General features: G+C 39.3%; 3 protein-coding genes across 5 annotated transcripts in view; all 3 read left to right on the top strand.

Annotated features, from left to right (window-relative positions):
* The first annotated feature begins 5,522 nt into the window (after window positions 1-5,522).
* LOC146657953 (interleukin-1 beta-like) lies at window positions 5,523-7,341 on the top strand. Of its 2 annotated transcripts, none has more exons than XM_085426331.1 (5): window positions 5,523-5,588; window positions 5,800-6,037; window positions 6,238-6,399; window positions 6,632-6,765; window positions 6,913-7,341. In XM_085426331.1, exons 2-5 carry the CDS (start codon window positions 5,821-5,823, stop codon window positions 7,132-7,134), a joined length of 735 nt encoding a protein of 244 aa, XP_085282457.1. In that variant the 5' UTR covers window positions 5,523-5,588; window positions 5,800-5,820; the 3' UTR covers window positions 7,135-7,341. The 2 variants fall into 2 exon arrangements, with proteins under 2 accessions (XP_085282457.1, XP_085282458.1); XM_085426332.1 differs by having other exon boundaries at window positions 5,526-5,588; window positions 5,803-6,037.
* Window positions 7,342-11,972: 4,631 nt separating this feature from the next.
* Window positions 11,973-13,791, top strand: LOC146657952 (interleukin-1 beta-like). Of its 2 annotated transcripts, none has more exons than XM_085427082.1 (5): window positions 11,973-12,038; window positions 12,250-12,487; window positions 12,688-12,849; window positions 13,082-13,215; window positions 13,363-13,791. In XM_085427082.1, the coding sequence occupies exons 2-5, from the start codon at window positions 12,271-12,273 to the stop codon at window positions 13,582-13,584; spliced, it is 735 nt and encodes a 244-aa protein (XP_085283208.1). In that variant the 5' UTR covers window positions 11,973-12,038; window positions 12,250-12,270; the 3' UTR covers window positions 13,585-13,791. The 2 variants fall into 2 exon arrangements, with proteins under 2 accessions (XP_085283208.1, XP_085283209.1); XM_085427083.1 differs by having other exon boundaries at window positions 11,976-12,038; window positions 12,253-12,487.
* A 1,465-nt stretch (window positions 13,792-15,256) lies between these two features.
* ckap2l (cytoskeleton associated protein 2-like) overlaps window positions 15,257-24,294 on the top strand; it is a 9,140-nt gene continuing 102 nt past the window's right edge. The window contains exons 1-9 of the mRNA XM_085426330.1: window positions 15,257-15,417; window positions 17,324-17,390; window positions 18,589-18,643; window positions 18,813-19,999; window positions 20,350-20,545; window positions 20,922-21,077; window positions 21,811-21,871; window positions 22,291-22,450; window positions 23,859-24,294. The exon at window positions 23,859-24,294 is cut by the window's right edge and continues 102 nt beyond it. Coding sequence (XP_085282456.1) covers window positions 15,378-15,417; window positions 17,324-17,390; window positions 18,589-18,643; window positions 18,813-19,999; window positions 20,350-20,545; window positions 20,922-21,077; window positions 21,811-21,871; window positions 22,291-22,450; window positions 23,859-24,168 — 2,232 coding nt within the window. The 5' untranslated portion in view covers window positions 15,257-15,377 and the 3' untranslated portion in view covers window positions 24,169-24,294. The remainder of the gene's footprint in view (window positions 15,418-17,323; window positions 17,391-18,588; window positions 18,644-18,812; window positions 20,000-20,349; window positions 20,546-20,921; window positions 21,078-21,810; window positions 21,872-22,290; window positions 22,451-23,858) is intronic.

Genomic DNA, 24,294 nt, shown 5'->3' with positions numbered 1-24,294 from the left:
ACTGACAAGGATTGAAATTATTTCAAACAAACGAAGCCTTATTGCCAGTGTTGGGGTTGAAGTAATGCAGCATGTTACTTGATTACTCCATAGAGAAAGTAATTTGTTACACTACTCATTACACTATTTTCTTTGAATGACTTAAAACCCATTTTCACATAATTACCAGTTAACAACATAAACCTTGGGCTACAATCCCACACATGGACACAAACCCTATCCTAATGAGGACAAACATCTTTGTATTAGTGTTTACTGTTGGGTTCATTCTTGAGAAGGAGAAGACAAATATGCTCAAAGTGCATTTTCTTCAATTTATTAAGCAGTTGAAGGTTAAGTAAAAAATCTTTATTATGTGTGATGAACAGGATACTAAGCCACAGTTCTTCTTACTTGGCTGTGATCCAGCGCTTCAGCTCATGCTTCTTCTTCTGCAGCTTTCTGGGCCTTATTTGGAAACACCGCTTCACCCATCACCATGGCAACCACCTCTTACCCTCCAGTCAGACCTGCATAGAGAGAAGAAGAGAAGGGGGGGGGGCTTTTTCTTAACCTGAAATTTACAGCCTTGTCTTCTCTAACAGTGTCAGGCTAACGGTGTGTTCACACCGAACGCGATAGATGCGATAGGCCTCCACTAGTGAGGCAGCCCTCCCAATCGAAATTTCTCTCTTTGGGGCCTTTCTCTGTAATGTCTAATGTTGTCTGTGTGTAGCAATCTACTTCTAAAACTACTCTATAATACTTAACTGTGTGGTAAGTATAAAACATGTGTGTGATGTAATTATGACATAGTTGTGAGACATATAATAATGAGGTATATTTGTATTAAAGATGACTAAATTCCAACATTACGTATGAACATAAAACACAAGGCAAATATGGAAACCAGCCCAAAGACACCTCAAAGCAATCGCAACAGTGATTGAACAGGTAGAAACAGAGCTGCTTTTATTACCTGTTGAAGTTCAGGGTCTGACTGCTGGGCTGGGGTTGGCATTTACTCAGCTTTAACATCACTCTGGGTTCTTGGCTATATTTGTGTTAGCATGCTGCCTGTGCAGATGCTAGCAAAGAGCCCAAGTTGTGGCTGTTTCTGTCCTGGATGAAGTTTGCACTTGAACGTTTCATTTTGTACAATAGAAATAAAGTTATACAAAGAAGTTATAGTTATACAATGAAAAACAGAAACTATTGCTGCACATGTTAACAACCCCATTCAACAACAAAATCCATTTTATAATAGGTAAATTGTGTTTACCCAGACCTCCTTCTTTCCAGCCACCTCCTCCAGCTTGTCTGGGGAAACACCAAGGTGGTCCCAGGCCAGCCGAGAGATGTAATCGCTCCAGCGTGTCCTGGCTCTGCCCTGGGCCTCCTGCTGGTGGGACATGCCCGGAACACCTCACCCAGGAGGCGCCCAGGAGGCATCTTTATCAGATGCCTGAACCACCTCAGCTGGCTCCGGTTCTACTGTGAGCCCCTCCCAGATGGCTGACCTTCTCACTCACTCTTTCTATCTCTCTCACTCTTCTCAATCTCTACGGCAGAGGCCAGCCACCCTTCACCTCCTGGCCACCACCCGACTCACAATGAACCCTAACCTCCTGCGGTGGTGGGCCTGCAGGAAGATGGGCCCATGTCCGTTTTTTGGGTGGTGCCCGGCCGGGTTTGGCCACCAGATGCTCACCCTCAGGGACCCTCCCCAGGTCTGGCTCCTGAGTGGAGCCCCGGTAACCCTATCCTGGGCAGGGTAAACTGTTCCCTCGGTGGTCTTCTAATAGGGGTCTTCTGAATGGCTCTTTGTGTCGTCCCCCACCCAGGACCAATTTGCCATGACAGACCCTACCAGGGCACAAAACATAGCCCCTGGGATCCCTGGGACACACAAACCCCTCCACCATGAGTAGGTAGCAATTTGCGTAGGAGGACCCAATTCCTTTCATCTTATTTCTCCTAGTTAACCATTGTTGCCTGGCCTGTAAGAAAATTGATGAGAAAAGTCTGCTTCCGCTGTGCTGCAGAGTTTTAAGGGCCATAAATAAAAACTCTGTCACCCAACACCTGTCCATATACCCAGCCAACAACAGTTGAGGTAATGTAAAGAGAGGAGAGTATACAACATGCCAGATAACAGACAACCTTGCCTAATACCTCTCCAGACAGGGAGATGTAAAGAGAGGAACTAGTTTAGGACATCCAAACCACAAATGTTGCATGGTCTCCTCAGCTTGAAAAAAATACAAGCTTATAATCTTTGACTGTCTGCTCTACCACCTGTGGCTCAGGTGGTAGAGCAGATAGCCAGTCTGCTTGCCAAATATCCTTGGGAAGGTACTAACCCCAAGTTGCTCTCCAATGCAGCCATCAGAATATGAATATGTGTGAATGTTAGATAGAAACACTTAGACAGAAAGAGTATTTAAAAAAAGTGCTGGTGTGAATGAGTCAAGTTGTGTAAATCACTTTGAGAGCTCAGTTAGCTTAGATATAAGAACCAGTCCATATTTACAGTGACTACGTCCCTTTAAAACCCAAACCATGAAATAACTGCCAGAAATCTTCATCTTTTGATAATGGAGTGTTTGTTGAACCCCAAGACAAAATATATATAAAAATATATCAAATTTTAATCTGCATATGAGTTTTAATTTGTATCACATTTGCTACATAACCCATATTTTTGCAATTTAGTCATTAAAAATGTTTCATGCAATTTAGATCATTTTTTGAGGGTAAAAAAAAGTCATGCTGATGATGTAGAAGTCTCAAAAACTCACAAAAACACATGTAGCAGATACGATACACTTGGCTTTAATTAAGCGCCATATGTCTGTTTGTGGTAACTCACCTGTGCGCTATCCTCAACTAGAGATCTAGGGCCCCCTGGATTTTTTTCATAGGGGTGGCCATGGGAGCCACTAAAAATATTGGGGTGGCATACCAAAGCCGAACCGTGCAGGGGCTCAGCGAATGGGAAGAGGTGATGGAAATTGTGAGTGACATACAAAGTGACACAATACGAATGAGAAAAATTGTATATGCAAGAATAAATAACAAATTATTGTTTCAACTCACTGTAAGATGTCTTCCTCTCTCTCTTGCGCCCACGTTTATTAAAAATATTATGAACATAGGACACGGGGGGTGGCGGCTAGTGAGTCTCTGCAAAACCCACACTAGGCACTTGCCAAACGAATCCAGGAAGGGCAGCCACCACTTCCTCCACCAACTTCCGTAGGACAGACAATGACTTAGGAACTGGCAGAACCGGCTGAAGACAGCAGCAGTTTTCCGCTGCTCTCCTGATCTCAGCACTGCCAGTTTTGTCAGGTCAGATGTTGCTAGGACTCTTTGCATGGTAACAAATGCTACAATTATTGATGCTAATAGAACCAAGCAAGCTAGACTGAATAAGAGGGTTGAAGAACAGGGGGTCTTCCCCCTGCTGGCATAAACCTCAGAGCAGAATCTTTTAACACATAACACTTTGGTTCAGAGTGGTAGAAGGATGAAATCCCTGAGATGTCCGTACCAGTCATCATTTCGATCCACATCTGTGGTTTGTGGTATAAGAAATGCTGAGCAGTCTGAAGACAAAAAGACCTAATGCAATTTTTTATGTCAATGAGTCGCTGTCCACCTTCCCACAGAGGTAACAAAAGTGCTTTGGTAAAAGTTGCCAAAAAAGGCAACCAGTCTCTTCTCTATTTCCTGCATCAGTGTATGTGAAGGCAGGAGCAGGAGCATACGGCATGGCAGATAACAGACAACCATCCCTAATGACTCTCCAGACAGGGACTGGTCTGCTGAGTCCCCTCCTATCTTCAACAAAACAGCAACTCAAAGCATGAAATATTGTTTTTTCCACAAACCTGCATCTTGAAGTGTCCTAAACAAATAATCCACTCTATCAAAAGGTTTTTCTTGATCTAACCAAAAAATCCAGCTTTTGAAGATGGAATTTTGACTTTAGATCACAGATTTAGACAGATCCAATTTGGCTCCAGTCATTTCCCAGCTCGTGACATTTGGATCCATTCACAGCAGCTTATTTTAGATTTACAATCTGTCTTCCTTATCTAAAATATTTCATCCTTTCAAAACTGTACTGAAATATCCTAAATCTGTAAAAGCCATTTGAGACATTTGTAATATGCTTAAATTTATGATAAATCTTTCCTTTTTTAGTTAAATATAAAACAGTGACTGTCAGGAAGCCCTCATCTATCAGTGAGGGCTGATATAGAAGCTTAAACTGGGAACATTAAAGCAGAGGGTTTTCTGTCTTTTTATTCAGTAATGGCAGAGATAATAAAATTCTTTATTATTATTTTTTGGAGTTAAAGTGAAAGTTAAAAAAAAATAGGCTAAAATGGTTGCAAACAGTGGGTTTTTTTGTCTTTTGGTTTTTGACGTCAAAACACTGATGTAAACTTTAGCCTGAGCGTGATAAACGTGCCTGACACACTCACTCATGTCCCAACAAGCAAATCTAGAGTTATTTAAGCACTGTTACACAACTCCACCTAGGAAGTGTACTGGAATTTTTTTTATCACATTAAAATACCCCATTAAAATTTTTTAAAGACGTATGAAGAAAGTTTTTAAATTTCATATGATGAGTTTTCACCTGCTTTCTTGAATTTTTTGTTATTTCTCAAAGATGAGGCAATTTTTAGTCCTGTGTCATGGTGCTGTCGGTCATTGCTCTATTTTAATAGTAGATAGTCTGTATATAACAATGGACATGTCAATTCCGTTAAATTTTATCTATAGAGCAAAAATCACAACAACATTTACCTTAAAGCGCAGTTGTTTTGATGATCTGGGAATGATGGCTGCTCATGTATGAATCTGACTGAGAAATCAAGAGACACTTAATGCTCACAGAGCAGTGACTTGTTACTCCTCTCATCCATCGCATGCAATGCAGCGAAGCGTGTTCGGACCACCACTCAATAAATGCATGGAAAACCCCACTAGGGTTTAAATACCTGGGACTCTTCAACAGTTGGTTTTTAGAACTGAGAAAGCCTCTGGGATGAGAGGTGAAAGTGCTTCACAAACCTTAAACAAGGCTAGTTGCTTACTTACTTACTTAGACTATCATGTCCTGGATATTCATCAAACCTACACAGGCATTCGGGTGAACGTTTGATGGAGTACTGCTGTGTGATCGAGTGAAAGTGCTTTTAATACCTAAAATGAATATAGAGGTACTTTATAATTGCCAGTCTATTTATCCTTTACTTATGACTCTTCTGTGCAGATGCTTCAAGCTGTTGCTTCACCGCCGACAACCTGTACAACTCCACTAAGATAAGATAAGATAAGATAAGATAGAACTTTATTAATCCCTCGGGTGGGTTCCTCTGGGAAATTCGACTTCCAAAAAGCACAGCAACGACCGAAGTTACAGTTACACTATTGCATCATAATGACGTATGTGTTGTATGCAATACGAAAGTTCCCTGATGCGGGGATTTAAAAACCCTGCCAGACAGCACAGTCGGGCAGAACAACACTGACAGAACAACAGTGAACACAGCACATTGAAACAGCTTCTGATCTACAAATTTCAACAGGTAAGCTCACTTACAATGTTCGTTTGGTTTTTTGACAGTGTTCATCTTGAGCAAAGAAGATCCTTGCTTTGTAACAGTAGAGAGCAATTTTTTAAAAATGCTATAAAAATGTAAATAGTAACAGAAACAAAATAAAGAAAGTATAAGATGAGTAGAAGTTCTGCTGAAAATCCAGCTGTGAGGATAATACAAATTATTTTCTGTGCTTTAGCAGATCTTAACTCAGTAAAAGATGGACTTCAAAATGAGCTACATGGCTGAGGAATGGAGCCTCAAGATGCCCAAGGGACTGGACTTGGAAGTTTCCCATCATCCAGTGACAATGAAGAGTGTGGTCAACCTCATCATTGCCATGGAGAGGTTAAAGACCAGCAAGTCAGAGCCAGTGCTGAGCACAGACTTCCAGGATGAAAACCTGCTTTCCATCATGCTGGAGAGCATTGTGGAAGGTAATCACAAGTTTAATACTGGAAAAACTCATAATGAGCCATTATCTCTTCTATAAAATATGAATTAGGTTTAGCTATTTTGAATTCTCTTTAGATTAATACACAAATAGTGTATCTTTCCATTTTACCATCCTAGTCATAAGTAGACAGAAATCTAGTTTAACACCATATTCAACCATGCATGTCTGTTTTTGTCCCAGAGCATAGTGTGATCGAGAGGACAGGTGCACCACCTCAGTTCACCAGCAGGGATGAGATTGAGTGCACTGTGACTGACAGCCAAAAGAGGAGCTTGGTTCTGGTCCAAAGCAGCATGGAGCTCCATGCAGTGATGCTGCAGGGAGGCAGTGATGACCGCAAAGGTAACTACATGTGACACTTAGACGTTTAAATAGTTGAAAATCATTAAAAATATTCAATCATCATCCATGTTGTTAGAAACATGAAGTAGAAAAGAACTAAAATGCCATAAAGTAGAAAGGATAGGTAGCTTGAATTTATTAAATTGATTCAATTGTGCCTCTAACATTTTCCTGCTTACGTACGCTGCCATGATTTATTAAAATGACCCTGTATCCATCACTCTCTCCACAGTGCACCTGAACATGTCGACCTACGCGCACCCTACACCCATCGCTGAGACCAGGCCTGTCGCTCTGGGCATCAAAGGCACAAACCTCTATCTGTCTTGTCACGAGGATGACGACAAGCCAACCCTCCACCTGGAGGTAAACTTCTTTCAGGAATCTCACATGAAAAGCACACCATTTGTTATAATCTATAAGACACTGCACACATATAGGTGAATTAATATTTGATATCAGGCCTAATTTTGTTGACTGAAACTCTCTGACATGGATGTTTGCTCTTCTCAGGAGGTGACGGATAAAAACAGTCTGACAAGGATAAGCGCTGAAAGCGACATGGTGCGATTTCTCTTCTATAAACGCGACACTGGGCTCAGCATCAGCTCTCTCATGTCTGTCCGCTGCCCCAACTGGTACATCAGCACAGCGCAGGACGACGACCAGGTGGTGGAAGTGTGTCAGGAGACCGCCCCACGCTACAGAAGCTTCAACATCCAGCGCCAGAGTTAAAACCCATTAAGGATTCCCAAGATGAATTTTGGAGCTCTATTTGCGCTCCAGTTTGACCTTCTTAAAGTATGTGCTAGGTACATAAATTGGAATAATTAATGATGTAAAGTTACATCACAAGGTAGCATCATTGTGCTCTCTGAGCATCTGGTGTGTAGTTATTAATCAATAATTTAACATACTGTTGATGCTTTTATATATGTATTTATTCATCTATTTATGCTATTGCAAGATGTTAATTATTTGTTTGGTTGTTTGTTTTTACAAACAAGTATTTAAATGATCTAACAATCTGAAATAAATTTTTTATTCCCAATTTATATTTGTGGCTGATATATTCTTTAAATATCTGGTAATCCACTCAAATAGGGATAAATAACAGACAATAACAGTCTCTCACCACAACATACAGCAAAGTTCACAAAATGTTATTTGTGAAAATAGTCAGAAATCAACCACTGTTCCTCAGCTCCGTGCAACGCGGTGTTCTGTAATAAACCCCGAGTCAGAATAGAGCCGATGACACCGACAGGCTACACACTGATCAGTACAGCCGGTTCTGTGATTGGCAACTAAACAGACATTAACCATCATAACCCTGATCACTTTCTGCCCAACTTATTGGACAGGCAGATCACTTTATCTATCAGACTCTGCTGATCCAAGCACAGATACCTTGTGCAATAAATCTTTACAATGCAAGATTTCTGTTCTGATATGAGTTTATTTAAACTCTGCCCAATCCAACACATTGTGTGCACATTAAGCCACTTTATTGCAGTGTCTCCTACACGTTTCACTCTGTTACGGTGAGAAATTTGTTGGGTTTCTGACATTTATTTTATATATTTAGTAAACTACTTTTATTTTCTTATTTTTCTTAATCCAATTCATTGAGTCATCTGGCTAAACTCACTGGAGTTACTTACTAGAGCCATTTAATGGTATTTTATTCAGTTTTTGCTTTGATATTTTGCTTACTGAGCTCCTTCAATTTTACTATATATCCTGTATTTAATTAAGCATTTTTTTCCTGTTCTGAGATTTTTTTTCTATGTAGTCTACCTTAATAATTTATCTTATCATGTATGATCTTAGCCTACCTTCTTCTTCCTGTTCATTTTACTAGCGATGGGCAAACAATTCAATGGTACATTGTCGCCACCAAGTGGCAGAGTGGACTAAAAGCATTCTTACCAAACAAATTAGTCTGTCTAAATCAGTGTATCTTAGTTTTTGTTTGCAGATACGATACACTTGGCTTTAATTAAGCGCCATATGTCTGTTTGTGGTAACTCACCTGTGCGCTATCCTCAACTAGAGATCTAGGGCCCCCTGGATTTTTTTCATAGGGGTGGCCATGGGAGCCACTAAAAATATTGGGGTGGCATACCAAAGCCGAACCGTGCAGGGGCTCAGCGAATGGGAAGAGGTGATGGAAATTGTGAGTGACATACAAAGTGACACAATACGAATGAGAAAAATTGTATATGCAAGAATAAATAACAAATTATTGTTTCAACTCACTGTAAGATGTCTTCCTCTCTCTCTTGCGCCCACGTTTATTAAAAATATTATGAACATAGGACACGGGAGATGTAAAGAGAGGAACTAGTTTAGGACATCCAAACCACAAATGTTGCAAGGTCTCCTCAGCTTGAAAAAAATACAAGCTTATAATCTTTGACTGTCTGCTCTACCACCTGTGGCTCAGGTGGTAGAGCAGATAGCCAGTCTGCTTGCCAAATATCCTTGGGAAGGTACTAACCCCAAGTTGCTCTCCAATGCAGCCATCAGAATATGAATATGTGTGAATGTTAGATAGAAACACTTAGACAGAAAGAGTATTTTAAAAAATTGCTGGTGTGAATGAGTCAAGTTGTGTAAATCACTTTGAGAGCTCAGTTAGCTTAGATATAAGAACCAGTCCATATTTACAGTGACTACGTTCCTTTAAAACCCAAACCATGAAATAACTGCCAGAAATCTTCATCTTTTGATAATGGAGTGTTTGTTGAACCCCAAGACAAAATATATATAAAAATATATCAAATTTTAATCTGCATATGAGTTTTAATTTGTATCACATTTGCTACATAACCCATATTTTTGCAATTTAGTCATTAAAAATGTTTCATGCAATTTAGATCATTTTTTGAGGGTAAAAAAAAGTCATGCTGATGATGTAGAAGTCTCAAAAACTCACAAAAACACATGTAGCAGATACGATACACTTGGCTTTAATTAAGCGCCATATGTCTGTTTGTGGTAACTCACCTGTGCGCTATCCTCAACTAGAGATCCAAGGCCCCCTGGATTTTTTTCATAGGGGTGGCCATGGGAGCCACTAAAAATATTGGGGTGGCATACCAAAGCCGAACCGTGCAGGGGCTCAGCGAATGGGAAGAGGTGATGGAAATTGTGAGTGACATACAAAGTGACACAATACGAATGAGAAAAATTGTATATGCAAGAATAAATAACAAATTATTGTTTCAACTCACTGTAAGATGTCTTCCTCTCTCTCTTGCGCCCACGTTTATTAAAAATATTATGAACATAGGACACGGGGGGTGGCGGCTAGTGAGTCTCTGCAAAACCCACACTAGGCACTTGCCAAACGAATCCAGGAAGGGCAGCCACCACTTCCTCCACCAACTTCCGTAGGACAGACAATGACTTAGGAACTGGCAGAACCGGCTGAAGACAGCAGCAGTTTTCCGCTGCTCTCCTGATCTCAGCACTGCCAGTTTTGTCAGGTCAGATGTTGCTAGGACTCTTTGCATGGTAACAAATGCTACAATTATTGATGCTAATAGAACCAAGCAAGCTAGACTGAATAAGAGGGTTGAAGAACAGGGGGTCTTCCCCCTGCTGGCATAAACCTCAGAGCAGAATCTTTTAACACATAACACTTTGGTTCAGAGTGGTAGAAGGATGAAATCCCTGAGATGTCCGTACCAGTCATCATTTCGATCCACATCTGTGGTTTGGGGTATAAGAAATGCTGAGCAGTCTGAAGACAAAAAGACCTAATGCAATTTTTTATGTCAATGAGTCGCTGTCCACCTTCCCACAGAGGTAACAAAAGTGCTTTGGTAAAAGTTGCCAAAAAAGGCAACCAGTCTCTTCTCTATTTCCTGCATCAGTGTATGTGAAGGCAGGAGCAGGAGCATACGGCATGGCAGATAACAGACAACCATCCCTAATGACTCTCCAGACAGGGACTGGTCTGCTGAGTCCCCTCCTATCTTCAACAAAACAGCAACTCAAAGCATGAAATATTGTTTTTTCCACAAACCTGCATCTTGAAGTGTCCTAAACAAATAATCCACTCTATCAAAAGGTTTTTCTTGATCTAACCAAAAAATCCAGCTTTTGAAGATGGAATTTTGACTTTAGATCACAGATTTAGACAGATCCAATTTGGCTCCAGTCATTTCCCAGCTCGTGACATTTGGATCCATTCACAGCAGCTTATTTTAGATTTACAATCTGTCTTCCTTATCTAAAATATTTCATCCTTTCAAAACTGTACTGAAATATCCTAAATCTGTAAAAGCCATTTGAGACATTTGTAATATGCTTAAATTTATGATAAATCTTTCCTTTTTTAGTTAAATATAAAACAGTGACTGTCAGGAAGCCCTCATCTATCAGTGAGGGCTGATATAGAAGCTTAAACTGGGAACATTAAAGCAGAGGGTTTTCTGTCTTTTTATTCAGTAATGGCAGAGATAATAAAATTCTTTATTATTATTTTTTGGAGTTAAAGTGAAAGTTAAAAAAAAATAGGCTAAAATGGTTGCAAACAGTGGGTTTTTTTGTCTTTTGGTTTTTGACGTCAAAACACTGATGTAAACTTTAGCCTGAGCGTGATAAACGTGCCTGACACACTCACTCATGTCCCAACAAGCAAATCTAGAGTTATTTAAGCACTGTTACACAACTCCACCTAGGAAGTGTACTGGAATTTTTTTTATCACATTAAAATACCCCATTAAAATTTTTTAAAGACGTATGAAGAAAGTTTTTAAATTTCATATGATGAGTTTTCACCTGCTTTCTTGAATTTTTTGTTATTTCTCAAAGATGAGGCAATTTTTAGTCCTGTGTCATGGTGCTGTCGGTCATTGCTCTATTTTAATAGTAGATAGTCTGTATATAACAATGGACATGTCAATTCCGTTAAATTTTATCTATAGAGCAAAAATCACAACAACATTTACCTTAAAGCGCAGTTGTTTTGATGATCTGGGAATGATGGCTGCTCATGTATGAATCTGACTGAGAAATCAAGAGACACTTAATGCTCACAGAGCAGTGACTTGTTACTCCTCTCATCCATCGCATGCAATGCAGCGAAGCGTGTTCGGACCACCACTCAATAAATGCATGGAAAACCCCACTAGGGTTTAAATACCTGGGACTCTTCAACAGTTGGTTTTTAGAACTGAGAAAGCCTCTGGGATGAGAGGTGAAAGTGCTTCACAAACCTTAAACAAGGCTAGTTGCTTACTTACTTACTTAGACTATCATGTCCTGGATATTCATCAAACCTACACAGGCATTCGGGTGAACGTTTGATGGAGTACTGCTGTGTGATCGAGTGAAAGTGCTTTTAATACCTAAAATGAATATAGAGGTACTTTATAATTGCCAGTCTATTTATCCTTTACTTATGACTCTTCTGTGCAGATGCTTCAAGCTGTTGCTTCACCGCCGACAACCTGTACAACTCCACTATTGCATCATAATGACGTATGTGTTGTATGCAATACGAAAGTTCCCTGATGCGGGGATTTAAAAACCCTGCCAGACAGCACAGTCGGGCAGAACAACACTGACAGAACAACAGTGAACACAGCACATTGAAACAGCTTCTGATCTACAAATTTCAACAGGTAAGCTCACTTACAATGTTCGTTTGGTTTTTTGACAGTGTTCATCTTGAGCAAAGAAGATCCTTGCTTTGTAACAGTAGAGAGCAATTTTTTAAAAATGCTATAAAAATGTAAATAGTAACAGAAACAAAATAAAGAAAGTATAAGATGAGTAGAAGTTCTGCTGAAAATCCAGCTGTGAGGATAATACAAATTATTTTCTGTGCTTTAGCAGATCTTAACTCAGTAAAAGATGGACTTCAAAATGAGCTACATGGCTGAGGAATGGAGCCTCAAGATGCCCAAGGGACTGGACTTGGAAGTTTCCCATCATCCAGTGACAATGAAGAGTGTGGTCAACCTCATCATTGCCATGGAGAGGTTAAAGACCAGCAAGTCAGAGCCAGTGCTGAGCACAGACTTCCAGGATGAAAACCTGCTTTCCATCATGCTGGAGAGCATTGTGGAAGGTAATCACAAGTTTAATACTGGAAAAACTCATAATGAGCCATTATCTCTTCTATAAAATATGAATTAGGTTTAGCTATTTTGAATTCTCTTTAGATTAATACACAAATAGTGTATCTTTCCATTTTACCATCCTAGTCATAAGTAGACAGAAATCTAGTTTAACACCATATTCAACCATGCATGTCTGTTTTTGTCCCAGAGCATAGTGTGATCGAGAGGACAGGTGCACCACCTCAGTTCACCAGCAGGGATGAGATTGAGTGCACTGTGACTGACAGCCAAAAGAGGAGCTTGGTTCTGGTCCAAAGCAGCATGGAGCTCCATGCAGTGATGCTGCAGGGAGGCAGTGATGACCGCAAAGGTAACTACATGTGACACTTAGACGTTTAAATAGTTGAAAATCATTAAAAATATTCAATCATCATCCATGTTGTTAGAAACATGAAGTAGAAAAGAACTAAAATGCCATAAAGTAGAAAGGATAGGTAGCTTGAATTTATTAAATTGATTCAATTGTGCCTCTAACATTTTCCTGCTTACGTACGCTGCCATGATTTATTAAAATGACCCTGTATCCATCACTCTCTCCACAGTGCACCTGAACATGTCGACCTACGCGCACCCTACACCCATCGCTGAGACCAGGCCTGTCGCTCTGGGCATCAAAGGCACAAACCTCTATCTGTCTTGTCACGAGGATGACGACAAGCCAACCCTCCACCTGGAGGTAAACTTCTTTCAGGAATCTCACATGAAAAGCACACCATTTGTTATAATCTATAAGACACTGCACACATATAGGTGAATTAATATTTGATATCAGGCCTAATTTTGTTGACTGAAACTCTCTGACATGGATGTTTGCTCTTCTCAGGAGGTGACGGATAAAAACAGTCTGACAAGGATAAGCGCTGAAAGCGACATGGTGCGATTTCTCTTCTATAAACGCGACACTGGGCTCAGCATCAGCTCTCTCATGTCTGTCCGCTGCCCCAACTGGTACATCAGCACAGCGCAGGACGACGACCAGGTGGTGGAAGTGTGTCAGGAGACCGCCCCACGCTACAGAAGCTTCAACATCCAGCGCCAGAGTTAAAACCCATTAAGGATTCCCAAGATGAATTTTGGAGCTCTATTTGCGCTCCAGTTTGACCTTCTTAAAGTATGTGCTAGGTACATAAATTGGAATAATTAATGATGTAAAGTTACATCACAAGGTAGCATCATTGTGCTCTCTGAGCATCTGGTGTGTAGTTATTAATCAATAATTTAACATACTGTTGATGCTTTTATATATGTATTTATTCATCTATTTATGCTATTGCAAGATGTTAATTATTTGTTTGGTTGTTTGTTTTTACAAACAAGTATTTAAATGATCTAACAATCTGAAATAAATTTTTTATTCCCAATTTATATTTGTGGCTGATATATTCTTTAAATATCTGGTAATCCACTCAAATAGGGATAAATAACAGACAATAACAGTCTCTCACCACAACATACAGCAAAGTTCACAAAATGTTATTTGTGAAAATAGTCAGAAATCAACCACTGTTCCTCAGCTCCGTGCAACGCGGTGTTCTGTAATAAACCCCGAGTCAGAATAGAGCCGATGACACCGACAGGCTACACACTGATCAGTACAGCCGGTTCTGTGATTGGCAACTAAACAGACATTAACCATCATAACCCTGATCACTTTCTGCCCAACTTATTGGACAGGCAGATCACTTTATCTATCAGACTCTGCTGATCCAAGCACAGATACCTTGTGCAATAAATCTTTACAATGCAAGATTTCTGTTCTGATATGAGTTTATTTAAACTCTGCCCAATCCAACACATTGTGTGCACATTAAGCCACTTTATTGCAGTGTCTCCTACACGTTTCACTCTGTTACGGTGAGAAATTTGTTGGGTTTCTGACATTTATTTTATATATTTAGTAAACTACTTTTATTTTCTTATTTTTCTTAATCCAATTCATTGAGTCATCTGGCTAAACTCACTGGAGTTACTTACTAGAGCCATTTAATGGTATTTTATTCAGTTTTTGCTTTGATATTTTGCTTACTGAGCTCCTTCAATTTTACTATATATCCTGTATTTAATTAAGCATTTTTTTCCTGTTCTGAGATTTTTTTTTCTATGTAGTCTACCTTAATAATTTATCTTATCATGTATGATCTTAGCCTACCTTCTTCTTCCTGTTCATTTTACTAGCGATGGGCAAACAATTCAATGGTACATTGTCGCCACCAAGTGGCAGAGTGGACTAAAAGCATTCTTACCAAACAAATTAGTCTGTCTAAATCAGTGTATCTTAGTTTTTGTTTGTTTGGTGCCTGGACTTAACTGCTAATTGTCTACAATTGATTATGTATGACTTTGACTTATAAGGGATACAACGTCTTCCCAGACGCCATTATGTTGTCCTGCCTTTAATTTTTTTAAATTTGGATCACTAAGTAATTTAAAATAAAACCTATGTTTCCAAAAAAACCTCTCATTTCAGTCTCCACTTTAATGAGCTGTATCGTACCTTCTTATTTATGTCGTCTACGGTGATATTTTGAAGAGTTTTTATACAAAGTTTGGTCATATAATAAAGCACAGCTGACACATCATGTCCAGGAAATGGTGCGCCTGCCTTTCATTCATTTGCACAGATGATTTCTGCTCTAATCAGCGCAGGAGTTTTGCGCAAGTGTGTTGTTTTCCCCCGAAATTTCAAATCATCCAATCAGAGAAAGGAGGCGTTAACTCCCGGCAATTTCGAAAGCGGATGCGCGAGCGCAGTTATTATGGGCGACGTTAACGTGTTTGAAACACGTTTGTTTAGCTGATTTCTACAAACTTATACGACGAAAACAATTTCTATTAGAAATGGAAGAAGGGGAATCCGAGCCAGTGCTTTCCAGAAAAGGTTAGCGAGTTTATTAAGTTCCATAAAAGCTAGCAAAGTTTAAACGGTTAACAAGACGTTATGGCTGCGACTTAGGAAACGTTAACTTACAGTACAGTTAGTATTAGCAATTCAGGGTGGAAGAAGACGGATAGAGTTAAGTGGCTGGTAACACTAAAAAGTGACTTTTATCCGCAGCTGAGGTGCCTTTTGAGTATTTTAACCGACCTTCCTAATGGCGGTCTGTCCATGCAGGAGTCTGCTTTGTTTGTTTTGTTTAACACGTACAATTCATATTCATGCTTTCATAGCATTGTCCCGGTCAATTCCCTCATTGTATCAACAACAAATTACGAACTACATATTCTTTTACAATGTATAAATAACTGGTCTGACATTAATAAATAGAAGATTGATTCTTAAATAAAGTTTGAGATCCTAGATAGTGTAACAGCCAAAATGATTTAATGCATGACTGTGAAAATGGCAAGGAAACTCTGGACCTGTTGGAATTTATTATATAACCAATTTATAACCATACAATCACCCTGTTCTCACTTCTGTATGTGTAACAAGCACAAAACGTGCTATTGCTATCTTTCCTGTATTCAAAACAGTGGTCGAAGACGTACATGTGTGGGACTCACAATGATTTCCCTCACTCACTGAAATGGCATCTTAGGCACCTTTATAATCTTATTATGACCCACAATCCCACTTTTGATTTCTGTTTTATTCTCAGTTAGCTCAGAATAAGTGGATTGGAACATTTTTATTGTTTCATTTTCACGCATTGTGGGTACTTGTTCTTGCAGGAGCAAAGACAGGGAGCGCCACATGTAATGTACTCACATTAATAAAGCACATTTCTAGTCTTACTGACCACTCAAAGAGGTTCTAAGTCCCACTTTAATTCTACATTCATACACCACTTATCTGTACACTTTCAAGCACTTTAACATCCACAGCAAATTTAGAATCACCAATTAACCTAACATGAATGTCTTTTAGCCAGAGCACCTAGAGAAAATAAAGAGGACTGAGGACCAACTGCTTGTTCTGAGTGTTTACATCTCTATAAACCTATGACCTCTGTTCTGTATGTGAACCACATATAGTTATACTAGATAAGATAAGAGAGATAAGATAAGATAAAACATTATCAATCCCTCGGGTGGGTTCCTCTGGGAAATTCGGTTTCCAAAAGCACAGCACCGACAGAAGTTACAGTTACAGAATATTATATATATATATATATATATATATATATATATATATATATAAACACACACACACACATATATAAATAAGATATACGAAGGGGATAAATAGGAATAAAAATACAAGTGAATTGCACATTTCAAGTATTGAGGTCTATTGCACCGTTGACTATTAACAAAAGTATTGCACAAAAGGTATTGCACAGTGAAGTGAAGTACTACTATGCTCCTACACTGTTTGGAGATTTTCCCATGATCCTTCAAAGACCAGCAGGTGTCAGCCTCTGCTTGAACCTGCACAAATGTGGTGGGAACACATATGTTTCGTATTACAATTTCAAGATCCCTCTTGAACTCTCTCTCTTAAAATATACACACATATATGACATGTACAATTTCAACCGTCCCCAAAACCACCATTTTCATTGATTTGACCCAGAATAGCATCAAAGTACAAAACTTTTTTTTATCACCTCCCCATTCAACTAAAATATTCCCATGTATTTGTATATATATTGTATATATTGCTATAGCGAACAGCCAAACCAAGAACAACACAAACAACAAATACATGATGTTGCTTCGTACTAATCCTTTAGAATTTTCAGTTCAGGCATTTCATGAATCTCAAGTTTGGCGTTTACATGTGAGTATAGTGAAAAATCTTTATTTGATGGTGCTTAATTCCTGTATGTTTTCTGTCACAGAGATCCGTAAGCAGAAGCTAATGGAATATCTGGCAGCAAAAGGAAAGCTGAAGCTACCTGAAGCAAGGTAAGAATAAAACTGCATGTGGAAAAAAATGTTTTATGAAATGTTGCTGGGTGTTGAAAGGAGACAGCCCATCACCAGGAATTTATTATCTGGGACTGTGCCAGGTTTAGAACTGAAGAGGCCTCTTGGATGCAGTGTTGATTTTGAGAGCTAATTTTGATTACGTTTTAGTCAAGCTGTTTTGAGTAAAACGTCATTTAGTTTTAGCCATAAATTATTTAAGTTTTAGTTGTCTAAATATAAGATTAAAGTAGACTAAATCTAAAGTTGAATCTGGTGAATAAAATATAAAGCATAAAAAGTTTCTCGTGTTTTTACTGGTGAGAGTTGCTCCACACGGTTTAAAACGAGTCTTATTGTCCTTGACATCAAATGCAAAACGTGTCTGTAAGTATGCTCTCTCTTACTTGCAGGCGTTGGCTCTTTTTTTTTTCCATGAGAAACATGAGCATGGGCACTCCAACCTGTTTGTTGAGGCAGATCAAATTGTACATGTCTAACATTGTTTGACTGATTGGATCACTTCCAAACTCATTCCACTTTTCATTTTGTTATTAAATATTATCAAGTGTCAGTACATTTCATTATAGTTTTTGTCCTTGTGTATGAGTTTTTATTTAGTTATCATTGTTTTCTCTTGCATTAGAATCAAAATCTCAAAAAAAAAGCCCAGTTAACCTCTTTTCAAACACCCAAGAAAATGTGAGAATGAAACACTCCCCTATGGGTATATATGGTAATCCATATAACAAATCAGACTGATTTTTTTCTGGGATTTAAATCCCCCACAAAGTCTCAAATCTTTCATATTTTTAAAGTATAAAAATAAATAAAACATCTAAGCAGTGAACATTGCATCTATCTATGTAGATATATCATAAACCTATTGACCTATATTTGCATATACTTATTTACAAATCCACATTCCATTTAATAAAACAAAAAGAGGTCCATTGGGTTCATGGATTTTATGTGCACTGACCATGAGTCAATGAAACCAAATAATTGTAATTATTTTTTGTGTTGTATGAACAGATGAATGATAAACATAGGGAGAAAATAAATTCTTACCACAGACTTTAACAAAAATAAAATCAGTTAATGATCAACTCTAAAAGGATATCTGGTCATCATTTGGAAATTGTTGAAGCTCATTTTCTGTTTTGATAAATTAAGTAACTGATGTTTCACTCTTTAGGTCAAACCTAATTGGAAACTCTGTGAGTAAGAAGCCTGTGACATCTACACAAAAGGTACAGCTTGAATGCACGAACTGTTACTCACAAATCTGACAACAAAATCTTTAAATAATTCAGTGTCAGCGAAGGAATCTGAAACAGTTTGTTGGCTGGACAGAGATGCTGTTTGGAATCAGGCTAGTGTTGATTCCCTTTTTGTTAATTCGTAGTTTTTCTTTCACAGGTTGTTGCAGGAAAAGAAAACAAAGCTCCAGTTGACGGATTCAAGCGTAATATCACAAAAGGTCAAAGCGTGACAGCTCAGGCCAGTCGAGGCCCTGAAAAGAAAGCATTTGGTGTCAGTAACAAAGGAAATGTAAACGGCAATATACTGACGGCACAGCAGAACAACAGTCGTCCAGCACAGCCAAAACATAATCGAAACCCTTCGCTCACCAGAACATACAGTGTTGTGTCCTTCAAACCTCACCTGAATGGAGCCGGCCATGTCAACAAGCAGGCAAATGCAGGAATTCAAACTTCAGGCAAAGCCCCTTTAAACACAGCTCATACAGTCAGAGTCAAATCAAAAAGCAAATTCAGCTTTGGCCCAAGTTCTGCCATATCAGGTCCAACGATGACGATCAGTACCAGGATTAGTCTTGGCCCCCTTGTCAAAACAAAAACAGGACTTACTCCTGCAGTGATCCAGTCAAGAGCCACAAAGCCAAGCCTACCACATACCTCTGTCACTGCAGCTAGTACAACTACCACAAATCAAATTGCGAAGAAGGTGCAATCCAGCAGCAAGTCAACAACGTCTGTTTCGCAGAGGTTTGCTGCAAATATTTCTTCAACTATGGGAGCTAAGAATAAAGTTCAGGGTCAAAACAAACTTAACTCTAAACCTGTTCTAGGTAGTCATTCTCAGCCATCTAAAAGTCAGTTATCAAGTGGACTGAAAACAACATACACATCTCTCAAGTGCACGGTTGCGTCTTTTAAGCCAGAGGTAAGAGTAGCAGCAAAAAAATCAACTGGTCAGCCTGCAAACAAGTCCACAAAGCCAAGAACTGAACCTAAAGGGGAGAAGAGCCAGCCATGCAAAGCTGCCTTCCAAACATTCTCGAGGCCAGCTACCACATGCAACTCTCGACCTGTCGGTGAGCCTGCTGTGACTGATACAGGAAGGAAAACCAAGATAACTAAAGAGACAGCTGGCAAGACAGAAAATCGTGCTTCAAATGCTCCTCCGCTCAAATCTGGTGTAAAAAGTAGAGTCGCTCCACTTATTTCACAGACAGTCCCGCCACCTTCCAGGACCGTCCGTCTCACAGGCCAAGCCACAAACACGAAGACCCCAAAAGTCCAGAGTAAGGTCTTTCCTCAGACTGAGGGAAAGAAACTGACTGCTGCCCAGGTGGAAAGAATGTAAGTAGAACAGTACAGGTAACTGTACTACAAAATTGTGACATGGTACAGTTTGCTAGATTTCCAATGTAGTTCACAGTGGGATTAAGTTTGCCTTGTGACTTCGGCCCCAGTGACCTCAGTTCTTTCTGTATGTGATGAACACCAAAAGTTATCTGTAGGACGAGATAACTTTTCAGTATTAGTGACTGACTTTATTTGGCTTAAGCAGATCCAAATATAAAAACTATTATCTCGATCGATCACGGATCGATTTCTAGGTCAGTTTGTCACTGTAGACATTCCAAGCTCTGTTTTCATAGTTACATGTAATATTGCTCATTAATAACTCATCTCATTTTGACATAAAGGAAAAAACTGCAGGAATGGCGGGAGTCCAAAGGCATTACCTACAAACGTCCTCCAATGCAAGGCAAACCTCAGGTCAGGCGCACGGTCTCAGTGCCTCAGCCTTTCTGGGCCTCCATGACTGAAGAAGATGAGGCCTACTCCCTCATCTGTGCTGTAGATAGATCCCTGGCTGACTGCCTCAAGTTACTGAGAGAGGTGTGTGTGTTGTATTTGATTTGATTCAGTATCACTTTTCATTTAACTGCTCACCTGAAGTTGTGTAGTAAACACAGAGAACAGACTTGAAAGTTTGTCGTCTCGGTGTAGTCATTAGATAAAGTAAGAAAAATGCATTTGATACAGAAAATATTGTCTCACCTTGTTTGAAAGCAGATGTGCTTTTACCTGGTAAAACTTACAAGAAGAATATAACAGGACATCAGAGAATTTCAACCCCTACATTTAACTTTTTCTCACACCGGGTTAGTCATTACGTAATGGTAGTGTAAAAAAGTTATGACTAAAGATAAACATAAAATAAACTCTTTGGAGTATCCTGCCAGTTACTTGAGAACACGTTTCACACCTGCAGGGTTGCCGAGACCAGGTGAAGGAGGTTCTCTCCCGCCTGCCTGCTGTTTCCCAGAAATTTGCGAAATATTGGATCTGTCAAGTCCGCCTCATGGAGCAAGAAGGAAACTTCGATGTCCTACCCATGTTCGAAGAGGCTGTTCGTCTTGTGTTGGAGGTAAGGCAACAGTGATATTCAGACTCTCAAGGTCTTTTATGTATTAAAAAAGCATCTTCCTCTTCCATCTGTAGTCTTGTGCACACCTACATAAACAAAACAGGGCTCACTCAGAGAAAACGAAATTTTATAATATAACAGAGGCCAAAAATAGCATAGCAAATCTTAACTTAAATGACTCTGTTGTTGATGCATCAGTGTGGGGTTTTCAGCATTTTTGGGGGGTGGGTGGGGAGGGGGGTTATGTCATGCATCCTGTTTGTCTTTAGTGCAGTATTCCAGATAACTCAGAGGCCAGAATTAAGTGAGTTCCAGTATCACTGTTCGGGGAAAAAAAAACAGGTTTTTGTTCGGCTTCTTAGCTAGGTAGAGCAGTTCAAACACAACACTGCTGCAGCATGTTCATGGATAGAGGCTGATCAGTGGTCTGCGTAGCTTATTTAGCGAGTCACAAATACACATTCCAACTAGTAGCTTGGAAATTCTGACTGCATTTGGAAAACTGTCTTTCTCTTTAATCAAGTTTTCCTTTTATAGAAACGTTTGTATATGTTAGTCACTTTTCATTTTTAATTGGTCTAGCATGAAATTGTGCCATATAAACAAATTTAAACTTGATACGCGTATAGTTAACTTTAGCTCAGAGCAGGATGTGAAGAGTTTGTCATCTCTGGGGAAAGCTTTCCAGTAATGTATAATAATCCTGTTTTCCTGTAATTGTATTTTGTTGTAGCCAGTAGATGAGCTGCGGATCGTGGTGTTTGACATTCTGAAGAAAAAGGACGAGATCCAAGGTAACTCACCTTCATGACCTTGGTGGGGGCAGCGGCAGCGTTAAGATTTACAATAGATAACTTTAGTTCTTAGATAAGGGGTGTCAAACTCATTTAATTCATGGGGAACATACAGCCTAATATGAAATTAAAACTGTTGCATAATAATATACGTTTCCTTCCTTTTAAACAAAAATACGACCATGAATGTTATTTAAAATATGCACATTTAATAAGATGCACATTTTTAGAGTATATGATTACCAGTCTGAGGTACTGGTATGGTATCCAAAGCCTGGGTATTGTCTTTGTCATTGGAAGTGTAAATGTGCAGCTACTAAATGCACACATTTTCTACATCAAATCAAGTCCTGTTAATTCTTGCAGGATATTTCCCCCAATTAAATTTAGTAAAACCCACATTTTCATGTTGTTTTCAGCTAAAGAACAGGACAAAGAGGTCGAACATATTCCAACACCTGAAAACACTCCAGACTGTGGCAGCAATCCACTGATGACCCCCAAACCTGTCAGAGCGCTCATTTATGGGGAGAGAGGAGAGTCGTCTGTGGTCAAGTACAAGATCACGGCAACCCCTGGGTATGTTCGAGTCATCGTGTCATTTTCTCCATGTTACTGTTCTCTGATGTATTTGTTTGGTCGCTCAAAATTTTTTAGCATTAGTTCAGCTCTAATCTGTTTGATGACAGAGCCCATGAGTTGTAAGCTACTGAGATTATGAGCCATCGACTTTTCATGATAACAACGCCAACGGCTCGTTTCCTTTTTTGCATTCACGCGGAAATAAAAGCATTGCATAGTTAATAATGGGGGGGATTTCTGAATCAGTTTGCAAAGAGCATGAAGAGAAGAACAAAATGTGGGGAAAATGGGACATTGTCAGTCAATCCCATTTAATAATCTCAAGGCACACTCTAGATTATGTGTGCCAAGTTTACTGTGTTCTGTAGATACTGTGAGTAATGTAAATCTATATAAAGAGTGTTTGTCGTGCTCCTTTGAACACTGTCCCGCAGACAACTTTTAAGAGATCACTCACTAAAATCACTGCTGGATGCACAGTTTGAGAAAGGCTAAGTTGTTGTGTTGCTTTGTCATTTGAGTGTAAATATTGAAATGAGCTACACCCAGGCTCTGTGCCCTCAGCTAGAAAAGCTGCTTTGCTCCTGCCGTGTGTCTCTGGCAATAAGATATTTCCTCGTTGTTTTTTATTCGCGTAGGGAAGCACGCTTCACAATACTGAGCTGTTCTCTTCACATAAATTAAATCCAGTTTTCTTAGTCGTCCGTTCGTTGACCGTGGGTTGTCTCCCATGACTTACCGGAGTCTTTCAGTCCTGCTCTGACACATTGAAATGACATGTTTGAACCATTCAAACCGTCCTGTGTTTTTGTTTGTTGTTTTTTTATTCTCGACCCATTTTTGCAGCTAAGTAACTTCTTCATGCAAGATATAGATTTGTTCTTATGGTCCTTATGCTATTATTTTATTTCTTCAAACAATAAAGTGTACACAGTGATGTAAAATTAGCTTTTAAAACCTGTGTATGTTGCGTGTATGGTGCTGCGGTAATCCGTGCATATATTTAGAACTAAACAACAGCATTTATCAAAAGAGGTCCAAAAGCAAACACTCCACTAAAACAGGGTCAGATAATTCTTTAAGTGATGTTGATATTATAATAATGATACTGTTAATTTGTGTTCAGGCTGCTGTAGAAACACATGTTAAACACAGTAAGCTGTAATGTTAGAACCTTTTTCACTGATCTGTGTGCTTTATTTGGTTTCACCTTTTTCCTTATTCTGTTTGAAGTATGCTTTTTGTTTTAATCACAAGTCAGAAGCAATAAGAAAGAAAAAATATGCACAATGAGAATCATATCCAAGCAGCTTAACAAAGAAATGATGAGTTATTTACAGTTTTTACAGCAAGATGTTTTTTTTTTCCTGTGGATTATAATTAATTATGTTTTATCTTCACTTAGTGGCCCTCCAAGTCAACAGAGAGAGTCAGTAAAGGTCAACGGTCAGGAGATTCGCTTCTTCACCCCGGTTAGGCGGTCAGTGCGAATCGAGAGAGCCTCGCTCCGATACCCCTCTCCCCTTCAGGACCACGACCTGTGCGTTAACTCGTACAATGACCTGCTCTGTGAGGACGAGAAAGAAAGAAGTGAAGAGCAAACGGATTGGGAACCCAGCCCGTCTGAAAGTGGTGCACCAGTGTACGTTTACAGAGAAAACGAGGCGCTCAAAGACAAAGTGGTTGTCCAGCTAGTCTGTGACGACGATGATTAGCTTCAGTGGTTTATCAATATTACACCATTTGTTACTTTTAATGTGGAAGGGAGGGTGAAAAAAAATTTAGTCTGCATGCTTCGATGCTTTCACCCTTCTGTGATTTGAGAATATGAGTTTCCTTGT

The sequence above is a fragment of the Rhamphochromis longiceps genome, linkage group LG12 (assembly GCF_057381845.1).
Source record: "Rhamphochromis longiceps isolate RC_006_pf linkage group LG12, R_longiceps_female_GT1.1, whole genome shotgun sequence".
NCBI classification, from domain to species: domain Eukaryota; kingdom Metazoa; phylum Chordata; class Actinopteri; order Cichliformes; family Cichlidae; genus Rhamphochromis; species Rhamphochromis longiceps.
Note: the sequence above shows the minus strand (reverse complement) of the source record. Positions and strands in the feature narration are given on the sequence as shown.